The 10,452-nt window shown below is 35.2% G+C and overlaps 1 protein-coding gene and 1 pseudogene across 1 annotated transcript; both read right to left on the reverse strand.

Annotated features, from left to right (window-relative positions):
• Positions 1-1,876: 1,876 nt before the first annotated feature.
• LOC106323771 lies at positions 1,877-2,756 on the reverse strand (annotated as a pseudogene).
• A 1,384-nt stretch (positions 2,757-4,140) lies between these two features.
• On the reverse strand, positions 4,141-4,989 carry LOC106323772 (glutathione S-transferase T3-like). The gene is made up of 2 exons (XM_013761842.1): positions 4,635-4,989; positions 4,141-4,529 (listed from the first exon to the last, which is right to left on the reverse strand). Exons 1-2 carry the CDS (start codon positions 4,987-4,989, stop codon positions 4,141-4,143), a joined length of 744 nt encoding a protein of 247 aa, XP_013617296.1.
• Positions 4,990-10,452: the final 5,463 nt, after the last annotated feature.

Below are 10,452 nucleotides of genomic sequence, written 5' to 3' on the forward strand. Positions count from 1 at the left end.
AAAGGTATATGATAGAACCTCGATATCCAAATTGAGTCCATAGATCTCCACCGGATGTATCTTCGAGGAAAGTGCATTGATTAGCACTTGATTATCTGACTTCAAGCAGATTTTGGTGAATTGGAGTGTATTTGCGTGGAGGAGAGCTTCCCTAACCGCGATCGCTTCACTAACCGCGATCGCTTCCGACCATGAGGGGTGATGCAGCGTACTGTTCTGTCGAGGAGCCCTGTCCGAGTTTAGTTCCTGCTGTATCGGTCCCTCCATGCACACCAAATTGCATTAATATGCACGCATGATATGAGAAAATAAACATATTATCTGGGATCGAACCATTCGTCAATTTGCTTAATTTGTTTTTACTAGGACACAAATCCCATCAACTATATAGGCGTAATGTCATTTGTTGAAGCTGCAAACAATATCCATCCATATTAGACAAAAAAAAAAAAAACAATATCCATATAAATCTGTAATCATCTCCAAAAGTCCAAACCTTCATTATGAGAAAATTCGATGTACGCGTAGTGTGATTCTAGTTATGATAGTTAAAACTTCTGTAAATTAATTTTATAATAGTTAACAAAAAAGAACGTTCTGGTGATAAATAATTAACCAAAATGTAGTTAAGTCTGAAACGTTTCCGAGGCGATGAATGGTGATGATGTGGAGCAACAACAACTTTAGGTGTTATTATAGCGAATCGTGATGACATGTGATCAGTGTCAGGAGATGACCTAGTGTTTTCTGATCTAGTTAGAGTGGTTAAGCACTTACCACAGTGGTGGACGTAGGAATTATGTTAAGGGGTGTCAGAATACCAATTAAAAAGAAAAAAGGAAATAAGAGGTGTCATGCTAGGCGTGAACTGTGGTTTAAGGGGTGTCAATACGAGGATTTTACCAAAACTACCAAGAAAATTTTGTTGATTTTACACAATTAGAATTTTATACAGATTTAAATGGTGTCATGTGACACCCCGATCTCTTTAGTAGATCTCCTACTATTTCTGACCAAACCTATTTTTTCTGTAATTCTTCGTAGAGTAGAATAATTCTATCATAGACCCATTTTTATTCCAATGGTTTTGTCTTATAATAGAGTGATAATATACATGAATATCCTATTTTTACTCTACTATTAAATAAACGATTGGAGCAAAAAATATTCTCTTAAATAATTACTCTATTTTAGAATAAATTATAGAAAAAAAAAAATATTTGGGTTGGAGATGCCCTTGAACAATTTTTTTTTTTGAACACCACCCTTCGGCATCTTATAAATTGTATAGCTTTCTTTCTCCTTCCAAAGGTTTTTTTTGTCATCTGAAATTTTATTAATCGAACCTTACAAACCCAACCATGGGTAGATACAAGTCTGAGACATAAAAAACCCAAACATGGGTGGAGACTAGTCTGCAACATTAGAACTAAGAGCATCTTTATCCATAGAAACACTAATGAGTTTCTAAATGATTATTTAATTATATAAGTGTAGTTAGTGGAGTTAAGAAATGTAGTTAAAAACTGTTCGATTTTGTGCCTCCAATAGGGTTCTTAAAAAAAAAAATTATAAAATTTTTTTAAGATAAAATTTATTTATTAAATAAAACATATTAAAAGATAACATTTTCGACATAGGATTTTAAATAAAAACATAAAAACAAAGATTATTAAAATAAACGAAAATAATTTGAAACACTAGTCGGAGCTCAGTTGTTGTCTTCATCACGTCCAAATTTACGCCATATATGTTCAACCAAATCAGCTTTCAGGCGTTGATGCATTTGTTTATCACGAATTCGAGTTCGAACATCCATCATATTGGCGATATTTGAAGGCATATATGTATAATACGTGAGATCGACATGTGAACTTCCGGCGTCTTCTCCTTGTTGGAACTCTGAAACATTAAACTGAGTGTATCCATCTCGTTCGTCTTCTACTATCATATTATGGAGTATGATACACGCTCTCATAATATTCCTAATTTTGACTTTATCCCAAAAAGTGTCGGATTCTTAACAATGGCAAAACGAGCTTGCAAGACTCCAAAAGCTCGCTCGACATCTTTTCGGGCAGCTTCTTGACGCTGAGCAAATAATACTGCTTTCGGGCCTTGTGGTATTTGAATAGATTGGATAAAAGTTGTTCATTTCGGGTAAATCCCATCGGTGAGATAGTAAGCCAATTGGTACTCTCTTCCATTGACGGAGTAAGTGACTTGCGGAGCTTGACCGTTTATTATGTCATCAAAAACAAATGAGCGATCAAGAACATTGATATCATTTAAGGTACCTGGAGGTCCAAAAAATGCATGCCATATCTAGAGATCATATGAAGCAACCGCCTCTAAAACGATGGTTGGCTTACCCGAACCACGAGAATATTGTCATTTCCAAGCCGTGGGACAATTCTTCCACTCCCAATGCATACAATCAATGCTTCCTATCATCCCGGAAATCCACCCTGCTCACCAATATCAAGTAGACGTTGAAGATCAGCGGGTGTTGGTCTTCTTAGGTACTCATCGCCGAATAAATTTATTATCCCTTCCACAAACTTTTCCACACACGCCCGAGTTGTAGTTTCACCGAGCCGGAGGTATTCGTCGACCGTATCAGCCGCAGTATCATACGCCAAAACACGAATAGCTACGGTACACTTTTGGAGTGTAGAGAGCCCAAGCCTTCCAAGACCATCTTTCTTTTGACGAAAGAAGTGAACTTCGTTGGAGAGTCGATCAACAATGTGCATGAAAAATCACCTGTTCATTCTAAATCGTCGTCGGAAGAAATTTTCAGGATATGTTTGAGTTTCACTGAAATAATCATTCCATAAACGTATATGGCCTGCTTCACGGTTTCTTTCGATATAAACACGTTTTTTCCTTTCCGGCCTCTCCTCTTCTTGACCACCATAAGCAACGACAAGATTCTCGAACGTTTGATCAAAACATTGATCAAAATATTGATCAAAATCATCAGGATTATTATGAGAAGAAGATGTCATGGTTACCAACATCAAAATATTCATCAATATTTTTTTTTTCATGAAGCCTCATATTATAAAACCCTTCTTAATCACCTTCAATTAAAAAAAAACTAAGCCTCATATTATTATTTTTTTTTGTCATAAACCTTCATATTATATAAGGTTGGGAAAAATATAACTTGGTAGGTATTAAACCCCTTCTTAATCACCTTCAATTAAAAAAAAACTAAGCCTCATATTATTATTTTTTTTTGTCATAAACCTTCATATTATATAAGGTTGGGAAAAATATAACTTGGTAGGTATTAAACCCCTTCTTAATCACCTTCATTATAAAAAAACTAAGATGAATGTTTGTAAAAATTGCCTAACGGGGTATCTCTTTATGCAGCCCTCGTTTTGTTGTACCGCTTGGTATGTTTTGTTGCAGGCCTTGGTATATCACACCTTGGTATGTTTTGTTGCACCCCTTGGTATGGGAAAGAGAAGATGATATTGGAGATGATATGAGAAAGAGAATATGAGAAAGAGAATTTGAGCGAGAAAAGATGAAAATGACACAAAGAAACTAGAATACTTTCATTTCATTACAAACTGTTTCCGTGAATACTTTCATTTCATTACAAACAAGAGAACTTCATTTCATTTAAAGACAATGCGAGTACAAAACAACAAACCCAACAGCAGTCTTGTGACACAACAAAACAAGAAAGACCAAGCTGTTTCCGTGACACAACAAACCAAGAAAGACATAGCTACTTCCGTGACACAACAAACCAACAAAGACATAAGACTGACACAAGAAAACAACAAAACACTTCTGCTTTTCCACGTTTGTGACACAACACGAGAAGACCACTGCAATGCTCCACTATGTGATGAACACAACACCTGAGAATAATAAAATTAATATGAGAACAACAACACATAAGAATAATAAACAGAAACAGAAACCTGAGATGTGCAAACCCTTCGGTTTCACTACAATGCTCCACTATGTGATGAACACAACTACTCTGAGCTGCCTGATACAAAGCAAGAATAAGAATGAGAACCATAACCAACATAAAACAGAAACAGAACTTGCTAAATAAGAAGTAATAATAAGCTTACCCAACATTTCTGTAATAAGCTTCGTTTTTAAAGCTTATTCAAAGTCAGATAATGTCTCTTTTTTGGCAATGAGAGTCTCAAGCAGCCCCATCTTGGACAGTCTCTCTTTCCCTTCCAAATCTTTCTCCTTAATTGCCCACAAATTCTGAAACTCAGAGACACCCTTGAGGGCTTCACCGATTCTCTTACCACTTCCTCGTTTCGAGGCCTTGACACCAGGATGACGTTGCTCAGCATCATTGGTAGTTGCGTAAGAGCTTGAGGACTGAGCACCATCGTCACACTTTCTCTTCTTACAGCATCCATCAATCTTACTGCTAGATGCTTCACACCATTTCTGGTCATACCTTAGCTCGTCCCACACATGTCGAAGATTAAATTTGATCTTGTGATCATTGAAGAAGATCTCGTGTGCTAGTTTAACTACATCATTCTCATTCATTTCACTTGTCTTCTGTCTTGTTGCAGCCTCATAAGAACCAGAAAACTTGGAAACGAGATCATTTATCTTCTGTCACCTCTGCTTACACTGGTTAAACCATCGCTTTTCACTGCCTTGAACTTTTGGACTAGCTGCAAAGTAATCAGCTATACGCTTCCAGAAAGCAGCATCTTTTTGTTCATTGCCTACAACAGGGTCATTGCTGGTGTTCAACCATGCGCTAATAAGCACAACATCCTCGGTGAGACTCCATTTATTTATTTCTTTTCTCTCTGATGGTGTGTCTTCACCCAAACTTGAAGGTTCAGTACATTGAGTACTAAAAATAGGGAGTTGTGAACAACTCTCACGGGAAAAGGTTTGAGGAGGGAAACCATCTTGTTGACTGTTCAACAGATCAACAAAGTTGGCGTTTTGACTATATGGATTCGTAGAATCCATATGCTAGACTGTCAAAAAAGAGAGAGAGCAGAAGAAATGTGTTTGAAGAAGGAAAGAGTCACAATGAACGTGTTTAGCAGATGGAAGGAAGAGAGAAATACGAAGAAATGTGTTTAGCAGATGGAAAGCAAGAGCAGAAACTACAGAGTTTAATAGAGATGAGTTATCAGAATTAACCTAACTGTAAGCAACATTCATTATCACAATTAACTCTACCACAAACTTAACTCTAAGCAAGCACACTGTCCTAACCACAACCTAACTGTAAGCAGCATTCATTACCACAATTAACTCACGCCATCAGTAAAGAAAAAAGCTAGCAAAAAGAGTGAGTTACTCGTACCAATCAATGCTTCTGCCTCAACAAAGCTCGTCGATGTGATTGTTAACCATCCTCTGTTTCAATTCAATGCTTCTGCTTCAACAAAGACACCATCTGTAGTCACTTTATCCCTACAAAGGCAAAGTGAAAAATAACCTGAAACAAGCAAAACAATACAATCTCCAGGTAGTGGTTTATACTTTACAAATTATATAGAGAGTTGAACCTTGCTCTGTATAATCTCCAGTTGAGAATCATTCTCTTCCACTCGTGCTCCATGTCGTGTCATGTCTCTTTCAGATACCTTCCTCAATTGTTATCAAACAAAATAATGTTGTGTTAATCAACTAAACTAAACCAAAAGTATTGATCCACAAGGACTCAAACGAATAGAAAACAGAGTTCTCGGAGATTCCTAAACTAAACCAAAACTATTGATCCACAAGGAGCTAATTGATGTTAATCGATTATGTTCATTGGTCCTAAAAAGGCTATGAACTTTGAATACAATGGAACAGAGAAACAATATGAAGAACCTGACCTTTATTGAAGAAGACTTGATTCTTCTTGTGATCGTTGAATCTCAGCTTCTCCTTTCTTGATGCATGACTCTGATCTTCCATCAATCGACAAACTCTGCCTCAGAAACAAACCATCGACGAAGAGAAGACGAAGAACAAACCATCAACTCTCATCTTCCATCAATCAACCAAGAGAAGACGAAGAGATGACGAAGAACAAACCATGATTTCCGATCTTCAATCGATCGACCAAGACAAGACGAAGAACAAACCATCGTCATCCTCTGAGATGTCGAAGAACCGAAGAGAGATGACGGAGACAACAAGAGAAAGAACCGAGAAAGAAACAAGAGAAAAGGAAAAAAAACACGTTTTGTTTTGCCCACCTTCTTACATGTGTCTCCTTCTTTCATTAAGAAACCGATTCGCAAACCACATATTAAAGGGACGGTATCACCCATTTTAATTTAGTTTAAATTTAATTAATTCATGTTATTCCTTAAAAAAACCTTCCCGAAACCGCAATAAAGATGCTCTAAGGACCAAAAAAAGATAAACCCAGTCGGAGATTTAGATAACACCTAAAACCCAAAGCCACAAGCCGGCGGTTTCTAAAGAAACACCCCAGAGCCTAAGCGAACATAAATAAGACTCCCAAAAGAGATTGGAGTTTAGACAAACACAAACAACTAGACAATACCAAAGACTAAAACCCTAGACGGTAATCAAATTGATAATGAGAGAAGCCAACACGACACGTTAGTAAACGAAACCGTAGCTGTAAACACCCACCAACTCCAACTAAACTCGCCATCAGACTTTGGACGGGCTTTCCACGCACCTCTTACGCGCCACCTCACCACGGCAAAGGCTAAAGCTTTCCATACACAAACCTTATTAATACACCCGGTAACCGAATACAAACCACCACAGACCACCAGATCTGTTAAGATCGGAGCCGACAGAGTTCGATTTGAAACTCACCATCTAGATCTGAGATTCGACGCTCCAAATCAGATTTAAATACCATCTAGAAGAAGAAAAGGATCTAAGACTACTTAAAACAAAAGATCGCCTTCTCATAGTACGACCGATATGATGCCGTCGACTGGAGAAGGTGAAGATGCCAAGTTCGCTCTTTTTTTCTCTGGTTCTTTGTTTTTTTAGATAAAAGAATGCTGCTCCTTCCAAAGGTTTGATGACATTTATTTTTGAAATAATAAAATAAAAAGTTAAATACGTTTGATAGCGACCGACGGCCCTCCGTTGTATATTTTGAACGTTACGGACCCACCGAACAATCCGTTGTCCCTCCTCTCTTTTCTGTTTTATTTTCCACTTTTTGGGTTTAAATTTTTATATAAATTTGTTTTTTGTCCTCAACTTATACTGACTCATACTGACTCTGTGAACCAAACCGGAAGATCTGCATCCATTTGAACGACAGAAGACGGTTGCTTCCTTACACTGCGTGCTAGGCTATCCGCCTTTGAATTTTGCGTCCTTAGTACATAAATGATCTCTGATCTGAAGAAACTTCCTTTCAGGGTCTTGATGTCTTCCAAATAACTTGCAAAAGCTGGCTATTCTTCTGGTTCCGAAACCATTTTCACCAATTGAGAACAATTTGTTGCAATTGTAACCTGAAACTGACGTAAGTTCCTCATGCATTCCATTGCCTAAAGTAGCGCTTCCATCTCCGCATGAAGAGGAGAGAGACTAGCCCTAACATTCCTCGCTCCGATCAACCCATCAAAACCTTTTAGAGTACTAAACTAACCTTGTCCGGAAAAAATATCATTCTCTTTGCAAGAACCATCCGTGAAACACCATCTTTCTGGTATTAACGGTAGGGTCGCAGCCTCTATGTGTGATATTGACCTCTGTATGTTCAATATTTGTGCATCAGCCCAAAGCGTAGATTTTGTTTCTGGCAATTTATATAAAATTTAGTCTAATCTTTTATTTATTTTACCTATTAGGCTATGATTAGCCACAGGCAGAAAGGCTGTACCTGATTAAAGTTCCACAATGTTTCTTAAAAAGATCATCTATAGTTAGCTTTTGGAGTGAAATTTGTCATCCTCCACACGCATTTTTGTTTAAAAGAAACTATTTGCAGGGGAAAAAGGAGTTATAATATGACGCGTCAACCACAAAAACATCGGTTCGGTTAATAGTTTGCTACTTTTTTTTTTTTTTTTTTTTTTTTTTTTTTTTTTTTTTTTTTTTTTTTGATTAACCAGGTGTTGACCTTGCGGTCCACCACCTAGGCCCGGCGCCAGCCTTTGCCTGTACCCACAGGGGCCCTGGGCACGCCTCCCCCTCCCCGCGAGTCGAACAGCCGACCTCCCCTCCCCAAGGAGGTAGTACCACTGGACTACGAGGTCCTGGGTAATAGTTTGCTACTTTATTGCAGCCAATTCGGAATCTTATGTTTTTATTCATTTGCATCATAGATTTATAAATTTTATATCTTCATGTCGAATTAAGCAAATTCTAAGTTTCATTAGTACTTTATGTTTGTGTGAAGAAGAGTGAAGACAAAGGAATGCACATGTAATGTTTAGGTTAATAATAAATGCATAAAGAGGTTAATAAAGGCATAAAGAGATGTTAATCAGGATTATGCCTTGGATTAATTTAGAGCATCTCCAAAATAGCTTCCTATTTTAGAGTTTGCAAAACTCTATATTTGAAGTATCAAAGTGTTTTTCTCCAAAAGCGAAACTTTAAATTTAACTTCAAAATTATTTATAATTTACACTAAGGTCCTTATATTTGTCATAGTAATTCCATAAAACTTTTATAAATAACTAGCACATATATAAATATATTACTGTATTATTAATTAATAAAATTTTACACTAGAATATAAAATTATAAATAGAAATACATAGTTAAATATTAAACTACAAGCAAAATACAACATTATTTCATAAAAATATTTCTGTAATGTTCTATCTTCGGTTACTCAATTGGATAATATTTTAGAGGTTCCGAAACAAATTTACTATATTGTTAGTTTTGTTGAAATATTTAAATTTGTGTAATAATTATGTCTTCATGTATCTATTTAAAAAAGTTTTTTATTAACTTTCTTTTGAATATTCTTGATGTCTAATTCTAGTTTTAAAATATTATAAATCTTATTTAAAAAAATTATTTAATTTTGTGTGTAAAAGTAAAAATAAAATTTAAAAATTTATGATATACAAAACTTATAAAGATTAAAACAATTAATGAAAAAAATACGTAAGAATCATAACTGTGATGTGTAAGTAATTATAAGGACAAAAATGCAAATAAAAAGATGAAACTTCAAATTTAGAGTTTTGAATAGTGAAATTTCGAATATGAAGTTTTACTATTTAAAACTATAAATTTAAAGTTTTGAAATTTCTGTTCGGAGAGCAAAAAACTCTATATTTGAAGTTATAGATACTCTTAGGCAAACGTGTTTGAGCATCTCTAACACCTTATTGGATTCCACCACGTTTCCATCTTCCCTCATATTTATTTTCTTGGATAAATACCGATAGTATGTATATATATATAAATATATATATAACTAATATATATATAACTAATTTCAGATTATATGTTTTGTTTCAGATGTTGGCTCCAGCAATATAACGGTCTGACTGGTTCAAACGCAGCGGTTGCAGTTGCGGAAGTTTGCGGACGCGGGTGGTTGCAGTTTCTAGCGGTTTTAAGAAATTTGTACAACTGGTTATGCGGTTAGAAATTAATGTGTTTGCGGGATACTTAGGACTGGTTAACTACCAAATGCAGCAGCAGTTAAATAATAAATTAACAATATTTACATTTTATAAAATTATAAAATATCAAAAATCATAATATTATAATAAATATAAAAATTATATTTAGAAAGTTACAGTTTTAAATTTTTAAAAATCATAAAAAATATTTTTATTTTAAAATTTTATAATATTTAACTAAAATATAATAGATATATTTTAGTATTTTTATAATTTCAATTTAAAATATTTATTGAATATTTTTATTTGTATTTATATTGTTTAAAAAAAAGAAAAACTAATTATCCTCCCGCAACCGCAAACGTTAGCTGGAACAAGTTTTTGAATTTATGAGTCCTAGAATGGTTTGAAGTAGTAGTTTGAAGCGGTTTAGAGCGGTTTGAGCGATTGTTGCAAAATGCCAACAACCGCTACCAACCGCAGCTTTGATTGTTGCAAAACACCAACAACCGCTACCAACCGCAAAAGTTGCAGATGGTAGCGGAAAAATCCAGGGGCGGATCTAGAAAATAATTTAACATGGGGCATAATAAATAATAATATTTTATATAATTAAATTATATTAGATAACCAATAAATTAAATTAAATTTAATTATATATTATTTAATAATACATCATATTATATTTTAAAGGGAGAATTGCCAAGTGTGACTCAAAACTTGGAGTCAAACCCAAAACAATACCCCAACTTGGGTCAAAGGCAAAAGTAACCTAAAAGGCTATTGAAATTACAACTATCCCCTTGTGACCAAACAAAAAAACGGAATTTTTTTTACGTTTCTACCCCTCGCAAGTCGTCTGTTTAGACGACTTGAAAATAAGTCGTCCAGACGACTT

This window comes from Brassica oleracea, chromosome C2 (assembly GCF_000695525.1).
Source record: "Brassica oleracea var. oleracea cultivar TO1000 chromosome C2, BOL, whole genome shotgun sequence".
NCBI classification, from domain to species: domain Eukaryota; kingdom Viridiplantae; phylum Streptophyta; class Magnoliopsida; order Brassicales; family Brassicaceae; genus Brassica; species Brassica oleracea.

Excerpts from the sequence above, each read along its gene's own strand:
- LOC106323772 (XM_013761842.1), bottom strand. The coding sequence starts at position 4,989 with ATGGATTCTACGAATCCATATAGTCAAAACGCCAACTTTGTTGATCTG. Across the intron at positions 4,530-4,634 it reads AAAGCGATGGTTTAACCAGT|TTAAACTAGCACACGAGATC; the intron begins GTAAGCAGAGGT and ends AGAATGATGTAG.